At 38.7% G+C, this 23,604-nt stretch overlaps 1 protein-coding gene across 11 annotated transcripts in view; it reads left to right on the top strand.

Annotated features, from left to right (window-relative positions):
- Positions 1-23,604, top strand: part of CNTNAP4 (contactin associated protein family member 4) — a 269,244-nt gene that overhangs the window by 181,938 nt on the left and 63,702 nt on the right. For all 11 annotated transcript variants that reach the window (XM_081508573.1, XM_081508581.1, XM_081508575.1 and 8 more), the window contains 4 exons: positions 938-1,044; positions 4,036-4,155; positions 16,362-16,559; positions 21,891-22,047. In XM_081508573.1, the coding sequence (XP_081364699.1) occupies positions 938-1,044; positions 4,036-4,155; positions 16,362-16,559; positions 21,891-22,047 (582 nt within the window). The remainder of the gene's footprint in view (positions 1-937; positions 1,045-4,035; positions 4,156-16,361; positions 16,560-21,890; positions 22,048-23,604) is intronic.

Raw genomic sequence — 23,604 nt, 5'->3', positions numbered from 1 at the left:
CATGAAACACTGCTGCCCTTACCTTTTTGCAACATGATTTCACATGGCATTACTTTGTGTCAACTACTGAACAGCCAGCTTCTCAAAGATAAGACATGATTAAAAGGAACCTATTACTATCTAATGTGGAAATTTAAGTACCTCAGGCTAGAAAGTGGCGCAGTGCTTGACAGATGTTGAGTCTGCCTTATTTCTCTTCAAAATGTAAAATATCCTGGGAGCGCCTGTGATGTTGATTCAACACCCTGACGCACCCTGATCCACTGGACCCACTGTAAATCCTCAGTGTTCCTTGGTGTGTACACCAGGGAATAGAGATGTCCCTCCGCCCCACTTCCTTCTTTCCTTCCCTCTTCCTTTAAATGTTCAGGGTAGTAAATCAGTATGATTAAATGTTATTTTGTGTAAACTATTGATGTTTCTGGCAACATGTTAAATCACTGTTGCGTCGCTTAGGGAAAAGAGAGGGCTATGATATGATAGGACATGTTGAAAATTAACAGTCACAGCTACCTGAGAATTGGTTGAAATCTGATGAACTTAGAGTTCTGCGATTAAGATCCCATAATGACAGATGGAATGAGCATTGTGTGTGCTCAGTTGTGCCCGACTCTTTGCGACCCCAGGGACTATAGCCTGCCAGGCTTCCCTGTCCAGGGAATTCTCCAGGCAAGAATACTGGAGCCGGTTGCCATTTCCTTCTCCAGGGGATCTTCCTGACCCAGGGATCAAACCTGCGCCTCCTGTGGCTCCTGCATTGGCAGGTGGATTCATTACCCCTGTACCACCTGAGAGGCATGGGATGACCATTAGTAATGCTCTATTTACTCTTTAGATTACTGTTAACATTCTTCTTTCACATGATCATGTATAATGTATCAGTATTTTGTGATGTTTCACGGTGAATAGTAGTAACTGTATCTGTGCCTCCTTTTAGGTGTTTGCCTAACTATTGTGAACACGGCGGTGAGTGCTCCCAGTCCTGGGACACCTTTCATTGCAACTGTGCAAACACTGGGTACAGCGGAGCAACGTGCCACAACTGTAAGCCAAACACACCTGCCTGTTATTGCCTCTGTCCCGATTCCCTTGTTCATCTCCTTTTCTTTGTTGTGTATGTGTTTATATGTCCATGTGCGTACAACCCTGAACCTTAGTGTTTCGTTGATTTCTAGTTTATTTTTAATCCACTTCTTTTCATAAAGTAGTCAAGGTAGCTTATAGAAGCACATAAGACAGAAAAGAGTAGGAGAGCCAACAAGGAGAAAATACATATAGGAAAAAAAGGTAGCAAAGGATAAACACAAACTACAGTGCCAAATAGGTAATCCCTAAATTCTCTTAGTCACTCAGTCACCTCCAACACTTTGCAACCCCATGGACTGTAGCCTTCCAGGCTCCTCTGTCCATGGGATTTCCCAGGCAAGAGCACTAGAGTGGGTTGCCATTCCCTTCTCCAGTGGATCTTCCCGACCCAGGGATCAAACCCACTTCTCCTGTATTGGCAGGTGGATTCTTTACCACTGAGCCACTTGGGAAGCCCTTAAATTCTCTTGCAACTCCATTAATAAGGATGGTGAGGATAAGGATGGTAGAAATGATATTAATCATAATAGTTAGTTTCTTTGAGTATGTTCTAAATGCCAGGTACTGCTCTAGTATTTTGTATGTCCCAGCTCAGTTACTTCTGATGATGACCATAGCTCACTATGTAGCAGAGAGAGATTAATCACCTTGCCCGAAGCTCCTGAAATAGTTGAGGCACAGTGAGAATGTGGACATTTGTAATTATATTCCAGAGCCTGGGACCACAACCCATCTTCTTTCCCTGTTTTAGAAGCTGTGCATTCTTTTCTGGTGAAAATTTGTGTGTGGTGTTAAGACTCATGTCATTTTCTTGTCCACTTGCTCAGCACAAATGCCCATTTTTTTTCCTTCTCATTTTTTTCACATTACTGCTGACTTTGTGAGCAGCTTAACTCCTAGTCCTCTGACATGCAGCCGTGACTTCAGGCGAGGGCCTTAGGTGGAGTCCTCAGGCTCCTGTCTTCCGTTTCGTCATTGTGAACTGCTTTGTACTCCTGCCAGAGCTGAGATTGGAGCTCCGGGCTCCCAGTCTCGGAGGCCCCACGAGGGACCCTCAGAAGTCCTGACTCAGAGCTGGAGAGGGCATGAGTCGGGGTGGGGAGCTCCTGGGCTCACCCTCACGCCTCCACAATCAACTTGTGTGGACTGGAACGCCTTGTAAGATCAGAAGGGACACTCTGCTGTCGCGAAAACCAGGCCATCTTTCTTACCCTGGATCACCAGTAGCAGAATGACGGTGTATTTTAATTTTTCATACCCGCCATCGTCCCAATTACAGCAACTAATTCAAAACACAAAGCTAATTGAATGTGTTTTAACCAACTGTTTATTTTCAACTGTTAGCTGTGACTGAATCTAAATATTAGCACAAACATCTCTGAGCTAAAAGAAATTAGATGATAAATAACTATTTTCATCGGTAGCCCACAACTTGATCCAATCGTTGAATTCATTTATTAGGTTCTTGAGCAGGTAGGAGTCAAAATTTTTTGCCAAAAACCATTCTGAGAAACAGGGCCAAGATAACAAACCTGGCTATAATGAAGTCATCACCATCATTAGCTTGAGTAGACGGCGGGTCAGCAATGGAGTCTTTTAAAAGATTTTACTAGAAAATAATATTTTAAACAGTCATGTTAAAAAGTGAAGTCATACACATAAAGCAAAAGTACTCACACAATTGTATGTCATTTCTAATGCCAGCCCTCATGGCAAAGGTATGTGTGTATCCTAACCTCTTTCAAGCAATTTGTCAACACATGTATGAGCATATAGAAATATATGTTAACCCTTTCACATGCCCATTTCACTGCATAAAATACAGATGTGCCTAGAAAGCAATCCATCTTATATCTTTCCCTATGTAATATACAATAGGAGCAAAATAGAACCAAGGAATTGTGGAGGAGTAGAGAAGTAAATTTGTATGTTTGTCTGAAATCTGTTACACTAAAAAAAATTAGTTACAGTATTTCATATTGTCTAAAAACTCATTAACATAGTTTTGAAAAATTTAGACTAGATCAAGGAAGGACATTCAGGGGATGATTTATTTCTCATTCCACAAAATTAAAAGCTCGACGGAAATCACCATTACAATTGGCCAAGTGTTCAGTGAAATGAGTGCATCATATAGAGTTGCTAATATCAAACCTTGTACATGGCAAATATATAATTGTAAAATTAAAAATATCCAATTATGGATCAAAACACATTTAGACCAATTGAAGGCCTATCTTATATAAGTATTTCTTTTGCTTTGAATTTTAATTATCTTAAATTCTCATTACAGAGTGTTAAAAAAAGTTTCTTTTGTAAATTACTTTTTAAATTATTCACAAGAAGCTTTGTAAATCATACTTGTTTTATGGGAAAAAAAAGGATTTTATCTATAGATTTATGTGAGAAAGGCGACTAGTTGCAGCATTATTTAAAGCTTTTCTGTTGCTTAATTTTTGGATAACAGCAGCTTATTTAAGGAGAGTACATTATTGTGCTTCAGATGTTAGGTTTTTAGAAGGTGATACTAGAATTAGAAATTCCAAAGTGGTTGTTGAAAGATCCATTTGGATGGGTATCCCAAATGGAGGTCACATTATACTTGTAAGAATCTTAGCATTTAAAACACCTACTTTCTATTTTGTTGTTTTACCTAATGTAAAAATAAACTAACTTTTCATTTTAAATGAATAATCTTGTATTGCTTTAGTAATAAAATGAAATGCCATGACATACAATCCCATTCTTTCTTTTCTCTATCTAATCTTTCATCCATATTTGTCTAAAAAATGAGTTTTGTCTTAAATTATGTATTAACTTTTCTCCTGGCCAGTAATGTACATATTAAATTTCAAGACTTGGAATATTTTGTGTCCAAACTAAAATTTAAGGAATTAATTTTATACTGTTTCACTTATGATGACACTTTCACTTTTTTTTTTTTGACAGCTATCTACGAGCAGTCATGTGAAGCCTATAAGCATAAAGGAAATACTTCAGGGTTTTACTACATAGATGCAGATGGAAGTGGTCCCCTTGAACCATTTCTTCTGTATTGCAATATGACTGGTGAGTTAATCAACTTTCATTTAATAGTTAAATTTGCATGAGCACTTTAAACACAAAATTAAAATGAAACAATAAGAAGTTGATGTAATTTGCAGCTTGATTAAACCGTATATTTTTCAGTAAAAGAACTTAAAGTCAAACTTTAAAAAAATAGTTTAATGGTAGTGATTTAAAATGTCATTATTTTCTATGTATGAGCTATCTGTGTAGAATATCTAATGATAAATGTATCTTATTAAGTCCCAATCCAAAAAGGATAGACTTTATTCCTCTGAGAAGATTGATACATACATATGATTTCCTTTGTATGTAGAATCTAGAAAACAAATGAACAAACATAACAAAAGAGTAACAGGCTCCTAGATACAGAGAACAAACAGGTGATTGTCCAATGGGAGAGGAGTAGGGGGATGAAAAGAGAAAAAATTGTGACCAAGTGTGGTAATGAATGCTAATTAGCTTGTTTATGGTGAGCATTTCACAATGTGTATTTATATGAAACCATCCCATTATATACCTTAAATATACACAATTTTGCCAACATAAATAAAGCTGAAAAATATTTTAAATAATAATAATGGAAGAAAAAAGATTGATGCATGTGAAAGCTTTGAAAATATTTTCTTAAATTTGGGTAAGAATGAACTTTATTCCTTACTTACATAAACTTATATAGGAATTAATAGTGTTGGAAAATGTGTTTGATTCAATTCAGCATCCATTCATGATAAAAAGAAAATGAAAACTCAGTAAATTACCAGTAGAAGGAAATGTCCTTTATTTGTTAAAGAGGACCCATTAAAAAAAACCTACAGTACATATCACAGTTTTTTGTGAAGTACTGAAAATTTTATCCCTGTTACCAACATTAATGCAAGGATGCCTGCTATTATCACTCTGTTCACCATTGTTTTTGGAGGTCCTAGCCAGTGCAATAAAGCAAGAGAAAGAAATGAAAGACATACATACTAGAAAAGAAAAACTATGACTCTCATTATTTGTAGATGGCCAGGTTATGTATTGAGAGTTTTCTGAACAATATACAGAGCATTAAAATTCAGAATGATTGCTAGATATCTAGTTAAGGTAAAAGTTAATTTTATTTCTGTATATCAGCAATAAGTAATTAAAATTAAATTTTAGAAGATTCTATTTTTAGTAGCATCAAAAATCTCAAATATATGGTAATAAATCTAAAGAAAGTTATGCATAGCTCTTACTCAGATAATTGTAAAATACTCTTGAGATAAATTAAATCCTAAAAAAATGGAGAAATATAAAATTTTCATTGATTCAGTTCAGTTCAGTTGCTCAGTCATGTCCGACTCTTTGCGACCCCATGAATTGCAGCATGCCAGGCCTCTCTGTCCATCACCAACTCCCGGAGTCTACCCAAACCCATGTCCATCAAGTCAGTGATGCCATCCAACCATCTCATCCTCTGTGGTCCCCTTCTCCTCCTGCCCCCAATCCTACCCAGCATTAGGGTCTTTTCCAACAAGTCAACTCTTCGCATGAGGTGGCCAAAGTATTGGAGTTTCAGCTTCAACATCAGTCCTTCCAATGAACACCCAGGATTGATAGCCTTTAGGATGGATTGATTGGATCTCCTTGCAGTCCAAGAGACTCTCAAGAGTCTTCTCCAACACCACAGTTCAAAAGCATCAATTCTGCAGTGCTCAGCTTTCTTCACTGTCCAACTCTCACATCCATACATGACCACTGGAAAAACCATAGCCTTGACTAGACGGACCTTTGTTGGCAAAGTAATGTCTCTGCTTTTAAATATGCTATCTAGGTTGGTCATAACCTTCCTTCCAAGGAGTAAGCGTCTTTTAATTTCATGCCTGCAATCACCATCATTAGAAAACTCAATATGGTGATATAAATGTCAATCTTCCCTACTTGGTACTGATTGAGTGCAAACCTTAGTTAAAATTTCAACAGGGTGTTTGTTGGTTGGTATAATTGGGCTTCTCTGGTGCCTCAGTTGGTAAAGAATCCACCTGCATTGCAGGAGACCTGGGTTTGCTCCCTGGGTTGGAAAAATCCCCTGGAGTAGGAAATGGCAACCCGTTCCAGCATTCTTGCGTGGAGAATTCCATGGACAGAGGAGCCTGGTGGGCTACAGTCCATGGGATCAAACAGTTGGAAACAACTAAATGACTAACACTTTCATAATTGTTTTGGTGAAACTTGACAAGCAGACTCTAAACTTTACCAGCAAATTTGAAAGGGCCAGAAGAACTAAATCAATTTTAAAGAATAAAGTTGGAGGACTCAAGTCTATCAGCTATAATATAGACATTATGATATTATGCTGATAAATTGAGTAAAACAGCGTGTGATTGACACAAGGAAAAATGAATAGACCAATGAAACAAGATAGAGAATCTGTAAGTAGACTCACTCATATATGGATAGTTGATTCATTGCAAAGGTGGCATTCACGTACAGTGAAGGAAAGATGGTTTTTTCAACCAGTGTGTGCTCAGTCACTTCAGTCGTGTCCGACTCTTTGCGACCCTATGGACTGTAGCCTGCCAGGCTCCTCTGTCCATGGGATTCTCCAGACAAGAATACTGGAGTGGGTTGCCCTGATCTTCCCGATGCAGGGATTAAACCCGCATCTCCTGTGTCTCTTGTATTGCAGGCAAATTCTTTTATCCACTGAGCCACCTGCTGGGTGAAATTGTGTGTAAATACTGTTAAAAAGACTTGATCCCTTCATCGTCAAACACAAATGGATTCTAGATGAACTATGCTGTTCAGTGTAGTAGCCACTATTTAGATTTAGATTTAATTGAAATTAATATAACTAAACGACTTGAAACAAGTTGTACAAATCTGAATTGATTCATTATAGTAAGATTAAATTAAAAGCCATTTCCTCAGTTTCACTAGCCACAGTTTAACTGCTGCATAGCCACCTATTCCATCATTGCAAAAAGTTTACGTTGGATAATGCTGTATCAGGAGGTCAGCATTTCATGGAGCAAAATAAACAGAAAAAGGACATATTGAATTGAAGCAGCAGGCATGGTAGAGGAGGATTTACTACTTAAAATCTGGCAGTGAATATCTAGGGAAAGAGCCTTCTGGGCAGAGGAAATAGCAAATGCTAAGTCCTGAGAGAGTGTTGTGTGTGTGTTCAGAAAACAGCAGCAGATACAGTGTGGCTGGAGTACAGGAAAGCAAGAAATAATCAAGTGGGTGGGGGCAGGAGAGCAAGAGTCAGGGGTCCTTACAGTGTGTCAGGTCTCTGGTTTTTACCCTGAATGAGTTCAGAAGACCTTGGAGAGTTTTAAGCAATGGTAGATGCCACCTGTCTTTAATAGGATCATGTTTGCTCCTGTGTTGGGAAATGCCTGTCTGGGAACAGAGGTAGATAAGATTTAGAAGATATATTCATACATATATATATGTATGATATATATATATACCTATATATGTGTATATACACACACATATATAGGTATATACCTATATATATATATATACCTATATATATATATATATAGGTATACACACACACACACACACACATATATAGGTATATACCAAATATGTACATGCATATGAGTAATATGTATATGTATAATAGGAGTATAAGAGTTAGGAAGCCTGTTTGGAGACTGAGTTTAAGTAATTCAGAATCCAAGCAAGAGCCAGAAATGTGGTCTGCACTGGATCATACAATGTAGATGGTGGACGGAGATTTGATTTTCTCATTGAATTTGTGTGAGGAATGAGAAACCAAAAAACAACACCACATGTTTGGCTTGGGTAACTGGAGTGATTAAGTGGCCATGGTCTGAGATGTGGTCAGAGAGGTTTGAGGGGAAAGATGAGCTCAGTTTTACACACTTTGAGTTTGAAATGTCTGTTACACGTTCACGAAATATTGAGAAGGCAGTTGAATATGGGAGCAATGGTTCCTTTGTATTAAAGTGTAATTCTAAAAGCTGCAGGGTAGTGGCAAATTTTGACCACAAATATTTGGAAAATTACTATAGAATGTGTCTTTGGAGATGTTTCATATAACATAAACAGCTGGCCTCAGTTTGCTCTACCATCGTTGAGAATACTGCCTGTCTTAGTCTGTTTGGGCAGCTATAGCAGAATACTATAGATCCGATAGCTTATAAACAACAGAAATTTATTTCTCACAGTTTTAGAGCATGGGAAGCCCAAGATCATGGCCCCAGCATTGTCAGATGAGAGCTCTCTTCCAGATTTAAGACTTCTTATACCCTCACGTGATAGTGATAGAAGGGATTCTGCAGGATCTCTTTTGTAAGAGCACTAATCCCATTCATGAGAACACCTCCCTCTTGACCTCATGACCTCACAGAGGTGCCATGTGGGATGAATGATTCAACATATGGATTTTGGTGGGGTGCACAAACATTCAGACCGTAGCACTGCTCCACGTGCCAAAGTAACCTAAGATAGCTCACGGTTCTTACATGTTTATCCCATCAACAAAATTCCCTGCTCTCCACAGTACAGATTCCCAGGCAGCACCCTGAGGCAGGAGGGTTAGGGTGAGACATTAAAATCAATATTTTTAAAAACCTTCCCATTTGATACTTATTGTGGAGCCAGGTTTGGGGATAGCTGTTTTAGACTTACGGTTTTCAAACTTTAGAGAACACCCTGCTCTATTTGTAAGAATTAAACATCGTAAGTGTGAGAAGACTTCACAGACAGAAAAGGAAAATTTTGCAAAAGAACAATATGAATTCAGGTGTCAAATAACTTTTTGATTTTTTTTTCTGTTTAATGTGGGTTCTGAGTGAAATTCAACAACCTGTCACTGCATCCCTGTGAATCCTGTGTTGCCACAAAGCACCCTGAACTATGCCCATGCACTTGCTTTATGAAGTTTTGATTCTACAATTCAGACACCTAAGTGTCTGTATTCTTGAAAGCTCTCAGAAACACCACACACACACAAAATTTTCATTATCCATGATAGTTATGCTCTATAAAGTAACCACAGTCACTTGAATTTATGAATACTGGATCATTGTTCCCAGGGAATTACAGTAAGATTGAAAGTGAAAGTGAAAGTGAAGTCGCTCAGTCGTGTCCAACTCTTTGCGACCCCATGGACTGTAGCCCACCAGGCTCCTTCATCCATGGAATTTTCTAGGCAAGAGTACTAGAGTGGGTTGCCATTTCCTTCTCCAGGGGATCTTCTCAACCCAGGGATCGAACCCAGGTCTCTTGCATTTTGGGCAGACGCTTTACTGTCTGAGCCACCAGGGAATCCCTTACAGTAAGATTAGGTAACCAGTATTCTTGGGCTTCCCTTGTGGCTCAGCTGGTAAAGAATCCACCTGCAATGCGGGAGACCTGGCTTCGATCCCTGGGTTGGGAAGATCCCCTGGAGAAGGCAAAGGCTACCCACTCCAGTATTCTGGCCTGGAGAATTCCATGGACTGTATAGACCATGGGGTTGCAAAGAGTCAGACATGACTGAGCGACTTTCACTTTCACTTAAGTTCCTGCACGCCTCTGGTCACAGTATTCTCAACTGATCAATATATAACCTTGTTTCACTTGTGTTTCAGATTAAAGACACCTTATTTAATGCATACTGTTAATTCATTAACATTGAAATCACAACCAACAGCACCAGAACTAATACCTGAAGGAAGCGTATCTATCACATGTGTTCCCAGGAAGCACAACGTAGCCTTCTTGTGCTTAGAACCCTGGACAGCACTCTAGCTCTTTGCTTGGAGGCCAAAGTAAAGAGTGAAATCAGCAAAGAACATGCTGCTGCTGCTGCTGCTAAGTAGCTTCAGTCGTGTCTGACTCTGTGCGACCCCATAGACGGCAGCCCACCAGGGTCCCCTGTCCCTGGAATTCTCCAGGCAAGAACACTGGAGTGGGTTGCCATTTCCTTCTCCAATGCATGAAAGTGGAAAGTGAAGTCGCTCAGTCGTATCCCCATGGGCTGCAGCCTACCAGGCTCCTCCGTCTATGGAATTTTCCAGGCAAGAGTACTGGAGTGGGTTGCCATTGCCTACATGGGACAAATAGAATATGTGTTTACAGGATGAGAGCTGAAGCAAGGTGTCACAGCCTGGCTGTGTTCAACTTCAGCTGGGCAACTGAAATTCATATTGGGCAACTCTTTTCCATTTTGGCTTTGTATATGCAGACATACAGGAAAGCGTCAAGAACTGATTTGGGGATTCAAATAAATTTTAGTGAGTAGGCAAATTCATAAATGAGGAGAATCTGATACACATACTTGCATTGGTTATATTATGTTTTTTGCATAATACTTTAGTAATTTATAGGCCATGTGCATATTTCATGACCACCTTAATGGTAAGGAAATTATTAATTTCATTTTATTGAATGGATTATTTTATTTTCTATTAAATCAACATTTACCTTATTATATTATATTACTAATGCCTATTTTAGTCACTTGAGGTGCTTTACCAAGGTTATCAAAAAATATTGATGAAAAAGAGGACATTCACAAAGCTTAAAACCCTTTGAAGAGGAGGACTGAGACACAGATAATCCACTTAGGAGACAGCAAAGTGTTTTCAGAAGCTCCAGAATGTTGAAATATATTCAAACAAAAGTGACAGTCCCAGAATATAACAAGCCAGTGAAAAGTACATGTTACAACTTGAGACTTTCCTTACTGATCTGGTTTTGCAAATGAGAAAAGCAAGACTCAGGGAAGTTCAGGGAGGCAGGCTAAGGAATATCATTAGGGATAGATCAAGAGCTGAAACCTTGGTCTCTTTTCCCAGCCTGAAAATGTTTCCGCTAGAAAAGGCTACATTCTATCAGTGTCTCATTGCCTGTAACCAATAACGTATCCTCAAGGTACAGCAATCAGGTATACCAATTATGAAGGCAGGACAAAAGGCTGGATTGGTAGTTTTCAAATGTGTAACTAAAGAAAAAATACTTAGTCTAGAATTACTATCCAACAGATGAATCCACATGGATTTAAATTTCTTTAACCGTTACAAGCTAAAAGATACAAAGAAAATCTCCTTTGAATGGATAATTTCTGAAACTTAAAAGTCTGAAAATTTTTTCTAAACAGTCTTCTAAATAAAATTAAAAAATTTTTAGGATCATGTGAATCCCAGTGGTTGTCTCTGTTGGAATGTACAGGGCTTTTTTTTTTCTTCTTCTTCTTCTTCATGAAAGCCTTTTCTATATTGAAATAGTTTTATGTAAGAAATGTCTCATCAAACATTACACTGTGAGGACATCTTTTCAGTGTGGAGAAAGTGATGAGCGGTACAGCTATGGCTTTCGAAGTTTTGTGGAAATGATAATTCTATGGCTTAAGCTCACCTTTTCCCAGGCACCAACTTCCAAGACTCCTGGATTTAGTTTCACTGACTCAGTAAGTTTAGAGACCAAGGCCTGGGTCTCTGCTGTATTAAATGCATGCTCCCCATGTGATCCCAAGATAAGGGCTCTTGAGACCCTTTCACGAGAAGGCTGGAGAGTGTGAGACTTAAAACAGCTAAACTATCTTTACTACAGGGATTTCAACAATAAAGACCTTCCTAATAGCTATGAGAGTTAATAACTAACTACTGTTATTTAAATGCAGCCTTGTTTACATCCAGTTTTGCTCAAGGATGCTAGCTGCTTTTTTATCACCCAGCTTTCCTTAACACAGCAATTCCAGCCTGTTCTTACAGTCTTTATCACCTCTATCACCCGCAGCTATTAATCCTGAAGGAATACACACTCTGCAACTGTGTTGCTTAAACAGCATTTTTTTTTCTTTACACTGTTATCACATTAAAAAATAGCAGTCAGCCCAAGATAAATCAAGTTCTTAATTACTCAGTTGCTTAACATACAGTCTGTATATTAGAAATCACTTCAGGGAGAGAAATCACTTCAGGGAGAGAAATCACTTCAGGTCTACACCAGTAGACCCAAAATGCCTTTCAGTGTTTTAGCATATATATTAATTTCATAGATTTTTCTGCTATCTCTCCTTTCGCATTTCCCTGTGTTTCCTTACCTTGACAACTCTCTTTGGATTTGGAAAGGATAATCTTCAAAAAAATTAAATCATGACTCTTACACAGATATAAAAATAAAAGCTAAACATGTTTTGAAGATTTTATTTAATGTTTAACCTTACTAATGAGGGAGCTTCCCTTGTGGCTCAGCTGGTAAAGAATCTGCCTGCAATGCAGGAGACCTGGGTTCGACCCCTGGCTTTGGAAGATCCCTTGGAGAAGGGAATAGCTACCCACTCCAGTATTCTGGCCTGAAGAATTCCATGGACTGTATAGTCCATGGAGTCGCCAAGAATCAGACACAACCGAGCGACTTTTACTTTCACTTTACTAATGAGGAAACTGGTAAGATGTAATATAGCCAGTTGTAAGAAGTTTCAATTTACAACTTCAGTTGTAAGAAGTTGGACGGTGAAGAAAGCTGAGCACTGCATAATTGATGCTTTTGAGCTGTGGTGTTGGAGAAGACTCTTGAGAGTCCCTTGGACTCCAAGGAGAGCCAATCAATCCATCCTAAAGGCGATCAATCCTGGGTGTTCATTGGAAGGACTGATGTTGAAGCTGAAACTCCAATACTTTGGCCACCTCATGCGAAGAGTTGACTTGTTGGAAAAGACCCTAATGCTGGGTAGGATTGGGGGCAGGAGGAGAAGGGGACAACAGAGGATGAGATGGTTGGATGGCATCACTGACTCGATGGACATGGGTTTGGGTAGACTCCGGGAGTTGGTGATGGACAGAGAGGCCTGGCGTGCTGCAATTCATGGGGTCGCAAAGAGTCGGACATGACTGAGTGACTGAACTGTACTGAACTGAAGAAGCTTCAAAGAACAGATATATCTCTACATCAGTAATACTGAAATAACTGTGCCAATGGAGGCAAAACCAGCTTATTCCACAGCAGAGGAACCCAGACAGCTTCTAGCAGGTAGAATTTGCCGGCCTGTAGATAGGAATTACTTGTAAGGAAACAATGACTTTCTTGTTAAGCAAAACAAATAACAACAACAATAAAAAAGTAAGTCTGTGTTAAAGGATAATTTAATATAAGTATGTCTTATAAGTTAGAGATAGCGGACTTCTCTGGAGAAATTCAAAGCTTATCTTCTCCGGATTTATTTGCCTACCTTCTGAGAGTGATAAACACCTGAGGACTTGCCCGTCTTCTCTTTGGAGAAGATTTGTTGCGTTCCCGAATCCTCTCTCACTCTTAGGAGGGATGGAGGTGTGCCAGCCATCCTCCATAAGCTCCAAGTCTCGCATTTTTGGGGTCCCTCTCTCATGGTGCAACTTTAGTGGGCACATAGAAGGCAAGATAACTTGTTAGCTTGCCAGTGGGATGTCTCAGACCCTTCACAGTTTCAGCTTTAACATTATTTTGCAGTTGCATCAGATGTCTACTATTTCCAAAGTTGGAAAGCAGCTAAAAGGCAGCGAAAGTCTCAGAGCCACCAGAGAATCACAGACATCACCTGGAAGACTGTGCTCTAGTCTGGGCAGCACTTTGGTTCTGTTCACTCATTCATTTATCCCTTCAGTAACTGGGATCTTTTTCTGCATGTTGGGCCCAGGCACGCACTAGAGGTGCCATAGTTAGCAAATTAGAATCTCTCATTCTTCTAGTAGAGCTTACCGACCAGTGGGAAAAAAACGATTTAATAAATCACAGAACACTGAATTACGCATAGTGAAGTCTTTGTCTTTTGTAGTTATAATTTCTAAACAGGTATTTGTAGAAACATTGGATACCATGATCATGTCCAAAAGAACAGTATAACAGTTTGCAGAGATTCCTCTGTTAGTAAAACACATGAGAACTGGAGCCTGGGTGTTGGGCCCTCATGTCTATTGCCCAGAATCCACTGTGATGCTTTCATTGTCTCTCCTTTGCCCTGCACATCTTAATTACTGATAAGTGCAGCATCCGCATAGCTTCATCTTTGTAGCACTTTTTACTGAAAGTGAACTCGCTTGCAGAAACTATCATAATATGGAAATTTTAGAATTTCAAAAGGAGACATTTCTGTGAGCTGCCCTCTAGCAGCCACCATGCACTATGGCCTTGGATTTCTTACACCACCTTAAGAGACCTTGAAAGAACACGATGTGTTCATCATGACCCAGAGGATGCTGAACGATAGGGAAGTCCCTCTAAGGGTGACCCGAAAGGCAAAGAGACAAAGGCTTCATGTAGATTTATTGTCCAGCTCTTTTGACAGCTACTCAGCCAGGGATGAGCTGCTTCACCCATGCCGTTGATTCCCTACAAGAAAGGATGAATGGTTCTGCTGAATAATAAAAGCAGAGTCCAGCAGAGGCTAGGTTAACAGATTTGCCCAGTTAATAATCTTAAATTTCTAATAGCCAAGACTATGTGGCTAAAATGATAGAATTTCAGACTTAATATATTTCCTCCTATATTCTCCCCCTCACCTTTTTTTTTTTTTTTTTTCAAATTTGGAATTGGAGGCTCAGATTTCACCTGACTTTCTTAAGGGTGCAGACCCATGCCAGATCCATAAACTCAGGTCTCCTGATGATCTTCTCGCTGTCCTGCTGTCTGGCCATCCATAATTAATTTTGTTAGCTTATATAGCATGTCCTCTTTGAGGAAAACAATTTACTGATCAGGCTGTTCAGTCAGGTGAAATTCAAGGTGGAAATGAAAGCAATGGTTTCAATGGCTATAAAAGGCTATGGTTTCAGAGAAAAATTATGTTCCATTCATGGAAGAGAATAAGGCTGTCAAATTTGCCTCCTGTCTCATTTATTTAAGACGCCTCTCTATTCAAAATTCTGATGACCAGGAGAGGGGTGGGAGTGGAATTTCTTGTTTTGGTTGTGTTGATCCATGTGAATGTATTCTCTAAAAACAGGGGAGCTGAGTATCTCTACTTACTGTTTTCCTCCAATTTAGACTCTTCTTCTGTAATACCAAAGAGTTATGTGACTTAACGGCACATTTATAGCAGAGTTTTGACAACTTCCAATCTGTTTCTCACCTATTAAATCAGAGGCCTTTTGATTAATGTGTTCTTAGGCCTGTGTATATCACGGTAAATATAATATGGAGTTGATTGCTGGGAAAGTTGAAAGACAGATACAATATGTCTATCTTCTGTTACAACCCTTGTAGGGTTTTTATTTCGTCTAAATAATTTTGGTAATCAGTGTGATGGAAATGTTTACAGACATTCAGGTACCAATAGTGATAGCTCTCACACATACACAGAGATGTTTTATTTTTCTTGTGAGTTGAGATGTTGATGCTGTGTCACGTATTCAAAACCATAATTTGCTATTGCACTGCATCAGTGTGCAGAGCACATGATACCAAAATGAATATTTCAAATTTGACTTTTAAAGAAATAGGTGTAATTCTGGTGTAATTTCCTAACATCTGTGTCCTATGAATATGTATTGGTGTATATATGTTTGTGTATGTAGCATAATCATATTACATACAGTTTTGTATCCTGCGTTCCCCACTTAAATATTTTGTACATTTTCCCATATTATTAAAAAAAAATTCTCTGAAGCTTGATTTAAAAAAGAAATAGGTGTACACTCATAATTAAAATTTGTCTGAAGGGAGATATATGCACCATAAAAAGTTGACTTTCTTTTTGCTGGCAGCGTGGATGATTTCTAAAAATGGACAAATCATTGCTTATGTTACATAATTTAAAATATTTTGCAAATTCAAAGATGCCTTTTTTTCATACTGTAACATCTCTGAATTCAGGATGTATCAACAATCGGCAATGTTTTACAGTTATAATAGGCAGTATTATTCTTTCCTTTCTTAAACAAAATTAATGATGCCTCTTTTAAAAGTAGTATGTCAGATTTGATGAAATGTACAAAATTTAATAATCAGTTTTCTTAATATTTTTTTACCATGAATACTTTCTGGCTGAATTATATGAAAAATGTAGAATAAAAACACTGCAAATGCGTGGCAGTCATATAAACTTCAGGGAAAAGAATTATTTTACTATAATTTAAAAATTTTATGAATCCATTTGTGTTGATTCTACCTCTCAGAGAGGTTTGATGACTAGAAAAATTTGACTCAGATAAAAGGTGATTTTGATTTTCTTTATTTATTTTAACTTTTGCAGACTAGTGATGGTCTCCTCTCTTTCTCCCCCCATTTCTGCATACAAGAAACTGCGTGGACCATCATACAACACAATGGCTCTGACGTCACAAGAGTCCGAAACACCAACCCAGAGAAGCCCTACACTGGGTTTTTCGAGTATGTGGCCAGCATGGAGCAACTCCAGGCCACCATTAACCGCGCGGAGCACTGTGAACAGGAGCTGACCTACTACTGCAAGAAGTCACGGCTCGTAAGCAAGGAAGGTAAGTGAACTGGGGCATCCATCCCCCTACCCATGGGGTGCCTTACTGCACCAGCTCCTGCAGAGTTTAATTCTGCCAAGGTGGTGGCATAGAGCCGCTCAGGGTGTGTGCTCCCCAAGTGTTTAGCAAGCCTGTCACAGTCGGGAAGTCACGGAGACGCTATTGCCTGGAGAAAAGAACAAGGTCAGCTGACACTGAGCTTTGTTCAAAGCCTTGATTGTCTCTGGTGTCTCTTCCTGGCCTCAATCGGAGCACTGCACAGAAAGGGCTTCCTCCTGATACTCGGCAAATGCTCAGTGTCAATCCCTTGTAAAGGGCAAGTGACACATTCAGTTTGTTTTTATCATGGAAAAGAGCTAATAAAAATATGACTCCGTTTTCTCAAAGTAACTCTTCCGTGTGACTCTTTCACAGATTGTTGACAAGTTACCCTCTGGGTATAACTGAAAATTAGAACAGGCTGCTGGAAACATGGCTTTTTTTTTTCAGTAGCTCAAATAGGAATCAGAAAACCATGTTTAACTCTTTCTTTTATTCTACCTTTAATAACCAGTCTGCTCCTAAATTCTGATTCTAGTTTGTGTTTTCTCTCTTTAGAACGTCTCATTATGTGAGACTATCTAGAATCCCACCAATTCTTCCTCCGTGCAGGCCTTAATGACGTGATACATGATGTTGTTGCAAGACCTTTCGTACTGGCCTCTCAACTGGCCATCAGTCCTTATCTCCTACCCACCCAACATAGCATCCAAAAGATTAATCTGTGTAAAGAAAACTACATTTAAGAAACATTGCTTCCATCAGGACCCTGTACTGTTTAACAAGCTCTGATGTCCTCCTCGCTCCTCTGTCTAATACAGACTCTTCTGTCTAGACACCTCCATGCCACCAGGTGGCGGGTGGGGTAACACATATAAAGTGAAATTGAAGTGAGCTCCTCTCTTCCCAGCTCTCCAGGACATCATGCTTACAGTGATCCTACCATTTTAGTATGTGACTGATGGCTCATTGTTAGTGAATATCTATCTTGGAATCTACAAGAAAAAAAAAATAGATAAGCAAATATGGAAGTGTAGTTTAAGAGGAAGACTGAAGGTCACTCAGTCGTGTCTGACTCTTTGAGACCCCATGAACTATACAGTCCATGGAATTTTCTAGGCAAGAATACTGGGGTGGGTAGCCTTTCCCTTCTCCAGGGGATCTTCCCAACCCAGGGATTGAACCCAGGTCTCCTGCAATGCAGGTGGATTATTTACCAGCTGAGCGATCAGGGAAGCCCTTCTAAGAGGAAGTTCAGTTCAGTTCAGTCGCTCAGTCGTGTCCGACTCTTTGCAACCCCATGAATTGCAGCACACCAGGCCTCTCTGTCCATCATCAACTCCTGCAGTCTACCCAAACCCATATCCATTGAGTCAGTGATGCCATCCAACCATCTCATCCTCTGTTGTCCCCTTCTCCTCCTGCCCCCAATCCTACCCAGCATTAGGGACTTTTCCAATGAGTCAACTCTTCGCATGAGGTGGCCAAGGTATTGGAGTTTCAGCCTCAACATCAGTCCTTCCAATGAACACCCAGGATTGATCGCCTTTAAGATGGATTGATTGGCTCTCCTTGGAGTCCAAGGGACTCTCCAGAGTCTTCTCCAACACCACAGTTCAAAAGCATCCATTCTGCGGTGCTCAGCTTTCTTCACCGTCCAACTCTCACATCCATACATGACCACTGGAAAAACCATAGCCTTGACAAGATGGACCTTTCTTGGCAAAGTAATGTCTCTGCTTTTCAATATGCTATCTAGGTTGGCCATAACCTTCCTTCCAAGGAGTAAGCGTCTTTTAATTTCTTGGCTGCAATCACCATCACCAGTGATTCTGGTGCCCCAAAAAATAAAGTCTGACACTGTTTCCACTGTTTCCCCATCTATTTGCCATGAAGTGATGGGACTGGATGCCATGATCTTAGTTTTCTGAACGTTGAGCTTTAAGCCAACTTTTTCACTCTCCTCTTTCACTTTCATTAAGAGGCTCTTTAGTTCTTCTTTGCTTTCTGCCATAAGGGTGGTGTCATCTGCATATCTGAGGTTATTGATATTTTTCCCGGCAATCTTGATTCCAGCCTGTGCTTCCTCCAGCCCAACATTTCTGATGATGTACCCTGCATATAAGTTAAATAAGCAGGGTGACAATATACAGCCTTGACGTACTCCTTTTCCTATTTGGAACCAGTCTATTGTTCCATGTCCAGTTCTAACTGTTGCTTCCTGACCTGCATACAGGTTTCTCAAGAGACAGGTCAGATGGTATGGTATTCCCATCTCTTTCAGAATTTCCCACAGTTTGTTGTGATCCACACAGTCAAAGGCTTTGGCATAGTCAATAAAGCAGAAATAGATGTTTTTCTGGAACTCTCTTGCTTTTTCGATGATCCAGCGGATATTGGCAATTTGATCTCTGGTTCCTCTGCCTTTTCTAAAACCAGCTTGAACATCTGGAAGTTCACAGTTCACGTATTATTGAAGCCTGGTTTGGAGAATTTTGAGCATTACTTTACTAGTATGTGAAATGAGTGCAATTGTGTGGTAGTTTGAGCATTCTTTGGCATTGCCTTTCTTTGGGATTGGGATGAAAACTGACCTTTTCCAGTCCTGTGGCCACTGCTGAGTTTTCCAAATTTGCTGGCATATCGAGTGCAGCACTTTCACAGCATCATCTTTCAGGATTTGAAATAGCTCAACTGGAATTCCATCACCTCCACTGGCTTTGTTCGTAGTGATGCTTTCTAAGGCCCACTTGACTTCACATTCCAGGATGTCTGGCTCTAGGTGAGTGATCACACCGTCGTGATTATCTTGGGTCATGAAGATCTTTTTTGTACAGTTCTTCTGTGTATTCTTGCCACCTCTTCTTAATATCTTCTGCTTCTGTTAGGTCCATACCATTTCTGTCCTTTATCGAACCTATCTTTGCATGAAATGTTCCTTTGATATCTCTAATTTTCTTGAAGAGATCTCTAGTCTTTCCCAATCTGTTGTTTTCCTCTATTTCCTTGCACTGATAGCTGAGGAAGGCTTTCTTATCTCTCCTTGCTATTCTTTGGAACTCTGCATTCAGATGGGAATATCTTTCCTTTTCTCCTTTGCTTTTCGCTTCTCTTCTGTTCCCAGCTATCTGTAAGGCCTCCTCAGACAGCCAAGAGAACCATAAATACAGAAGCGTAAATGAATGTGATGAAACAAAATGGAACTAAGTTGCTTGACTAGAGAATAAAGAAAAGGAAAGACAATCGTCAGAGTCACAAATGAGTCAAACTCTGAAAGAACCAGAAAACAAAATCCCCAAGAATGTTAGTGAGCGAGCCCCACACAATGACAAGAGGATGGCGCTGAGTGTGAAGGAGTTTCCTGCCGTCAGGGCTGGTGGCGCCCTACACTTTGCTCTTGAGGCTCCCCGGGTGTTTTAGCCAGGCTTGGGAGCCACTGGCGAAGAGATTAGTAAACTCTAGAAGGCTGTAGAATCGGGGATGAGGGTAACCCTTGAATACACAGATTTTTCTTCAGGTCCTTGACCCTGGAATCCATATAGAATGCATTTGAGGTGGAAAAAAGGGAACAATTTGGATTTTGAGGTTGCAATAAGGAATGTAAGGGAAAGATCAGGACGGTGGTGTGAGACAAGTTAAATTTACAGTTTCAAATCTTGAAGCTATAGCAGCATCAAGCAATAACCATGCTATGATTGTGGATGAATAAAATGGAAATGTTTGTGAAATTGTTTCCAGCGAGATATGGGTCCTCCAGCTCAGCACACTGGCAGGGTGGTCAGTGTAAATACTCAAGCCATTTGGAATTTTATTCATAACTATGGGAGTAGAAGTGATCTACCATGATCCCTGATATTTTATCATTTTAATTTCAACTTTAAAATTTTCTCCTGCTTTTCTTAATTGTTTCTTATATAAATTCTTTAGGACACTTCAGTAAGACTAAGGAAATCAGAGGTATTTGGTATCTTTAAAACATTCAGTGGTTTCTACTTCATAGGGAAGATAGCAAATTTAGATGTGAAAATACTATGCAGTATTTAAGAATAATGATTTATTTAAAAAAAATCTATAACCACATAATGTTTTAAGCAGTATGTCGAAATAGATCTATTAAATATTTCAAGTAGATTTTGCCTTCAGTTGATGTAGTTAATGATCATGCAGTTAAGGAGAATGAAGATTGTTGATATTGAATAGTATATTAACACAAGCCTCCAACAGCTCCTTGATTTCTTGGCATAGTGCACAGGAATGTATAATAATGCTGAGTAAGAAGTTATCTGCATTAGCACAGATCCAATGTAATAGTAAGATTTTATGAGCATTGTCATTTGTAAGTAAGGGAGAAATTAGTAAAAGTAAGGATAATGGCCACAACATGAAAGGTTTGAAAGTCAATGGAAAAATGATCGAGCACCTTTGAGGAGCTGACTGATTTGATGTTGCCTTCTTCTCACGCCCTGACTCTCCAGTGACTATGATTTTTTCCCTCTAACTTGTTTTTTCCCTAAGACAGATTGCCTGCAAACCATATCTAAATGTTCCATCTATTCCTTGCTCTAGCTTCTTGGCATCATTTTAGTCTTAGCTCTGTGAAGGAGCTGGTAACTGAACATTCATCATAGAAAGAAATGCATTTGGTTGAGGGAAACTTTGTTTTTGAGTGTTGTATTTGCTTTGGACATAAAGATCTTTCAGTGTTGTTTTTGTAGTCTCTGAAGCAGTAGCCAAGCCAGTAAAGAGAAGAAAAAATATATACTTTCAAATATATCTTGAATCATAGTGAGGGAGTGCCATACCATGCCTAAACAGCTAGTTTATCTTTAGTTGATAAGTATATTGAGATAAATCACTGACTTTAGACACATTTCATAATGTTCTAATAGGCATTTTATGTTCTTGAATCAATTTTGTTTCTCATATGTTAATTACTGTGGATTATAATTTGACGCCTTCTTGTTTAAAAAATTATTTTTAAGGAAATGGCATGTGTGAACTCTCAATACATTTTATTTTTTTACTATTATGCCTGAATTAAATAGAAACTGCTGGTTTCTTTTCTACTCAAAGAAAAATATATCAATCATTTAAGCTTAAATAATGAAATATTTTTTAAAAAAAGCTTTCTTAAGGAAATACCATCAGTTACGAAGTTTGGAATATCACTACATCAAACCAGTCTTTCCTCCTTTCATTCTTTTTAATGATTTGGGAAGGAAGGGAATTATACTGGGGTGGAAGGTCACGGGTTATAAAGCAGATGTTGTTTTTCTCACCTTTATTTTTCAGATGGAACCCCTCTGAGCTGGTGGATTGGAAGAACCAATGAAACACAAACTTATTGGGGAGGTTCTTTGCCTGATCCTCAAAAATGTACCTGTGGATTGGAGGGGAACTGCATTGATTCTCAGTATTACTGCAACTGTGATGCTGACCGGAATGAATGGTGATTTTTATGATTCCCTTATGCAAAATCAAGTTTATTATTAATTTTTAAAAAATGAATCACTGCCACATATATAGGTAGGTAGATACTGAACAACTTAGTACAGTGAAGAAATTAGATAAAGGTATGTTTGGATGAAATGTGTTGCAACTAATCTGATTTCTAGATGGGAAGATCAAGATCTTTGTATTTGAATTTTGTGGTAATAGAGCATGAGTCATGCACCTTTTATTTTTGTAATATGATGAAACAGAGGCATCTGTTTCATGCTTGCTTTTCATTTTGAGTCAATTATCATTATCTTTGAAATTAAGTATAATTAAGAATTATATTCTCTAAACATAGTTACATAAATATATTAAAATTTACATAAATTATATTTAAATAAATATACTTAATTACTAACATATCTCTTCAGTAATCTTGCCTATAAACCTTTAAATATGTAAGCTTAGACTTTCCCACAATTACTTAAACATGTAGCTCTTTTATTTTCTTAAAGGATGCACTGTGTTATGAAAAACTGATATTCTGTTTATCATATTTTGAAAAAGGAAATCTATAATATTTAGATTTTATATTGAGCTTGAAATGTTTTATTTATTCATTTGACATTACATTTATTCAATTGAAAAATATCAAAGACGGTGTTATATCAAAAAGCAGATTATTTTATGCCTCTAAAGGAGGCATCTGTATGGAGTCATTATTGTACTTTTATTGTTATGTGTTCAGCGTGAAGAACATTGTCTCTCTTACTTAAAGTACGATTTTTCAAAATTTCTACTATTTTTGGAAGATACCTTTTTCTTCTTGCTGCCTTCACACACACCTACCCACCCACCCACCCACACACACACACAAATGCCCACAGTGTATTTTAAAATGTGAATAAAAATTTTTTAAAAAATTAATCTAATCACCAATAGGCTTCCCAGGTGGCTCAGTGGTAAAGAATCTACCTGCCAATGAAGGAGATGTGGGTTCAGTCCTAGGGTCAGGAAGATTGCCTGGAGAAGGAAATAACAGCCCACTCCAGTATTCTTGCCTGGGAAAGCCCATGGACAGAGGAGCCTGGCGGGCTACAGTTCATGGGGTCACTAAAGAATCAGATATATCGTGGCAACTAAACAATAACATCAGTCACCAATAACTCTCCTATCTCTGCGTGACATTTTTTTTCATCATAAATAATTTTTAAAAATAAAATTTTGAAACTTTTCATATTAAATTCTGCTTATGCTTAAGTAGCTTGTGTAGAACTAACCTAACCCCAGATAACATTTATAATCCGAGGAAAACTATTTATTAAAAACACCTACTTGAAGCAAAGAGAGATAAGAAAGCCTTCCTCAGCCATCAACACAAAGAAATAGAGGAAAACAATAGAATAGGAAAGACTAGAGATCTCTTCAAGAAAATTAGAGATACCAAGGAACATTTCACACAAAGCTGGGCTTAATAAACGACAGAAACAGTATGGACCTAACAGAAGCAGAAGATATTAAGAAGAGGTGGCAAGAATACACAGAAGAACTGTACAAAAAAGATCTTCAC

The sequence above is a fragment of the Giraffa tippelskirchi genome, chromosome 7 (genome assembly GCF_054371585.1).
Source record: "Giraffa tippelskirchi isolate mGirTip1 chromosome 7, T2T-mGirTip1v1.2.pri, whole genome shotgun sequence".
In the NCBI taxonomy this organism is placed as follows: Eukaryota; Metazoa; Chordata; class Mammalia; order Artiodactyla; family Giraffidae; genus Giraffa; species Giraffa tippelskirchi.
Note: the sequence above shows the minus strand (reverse complement) of the source record. Positions and strands in the feature narration are given on the sequence as shown.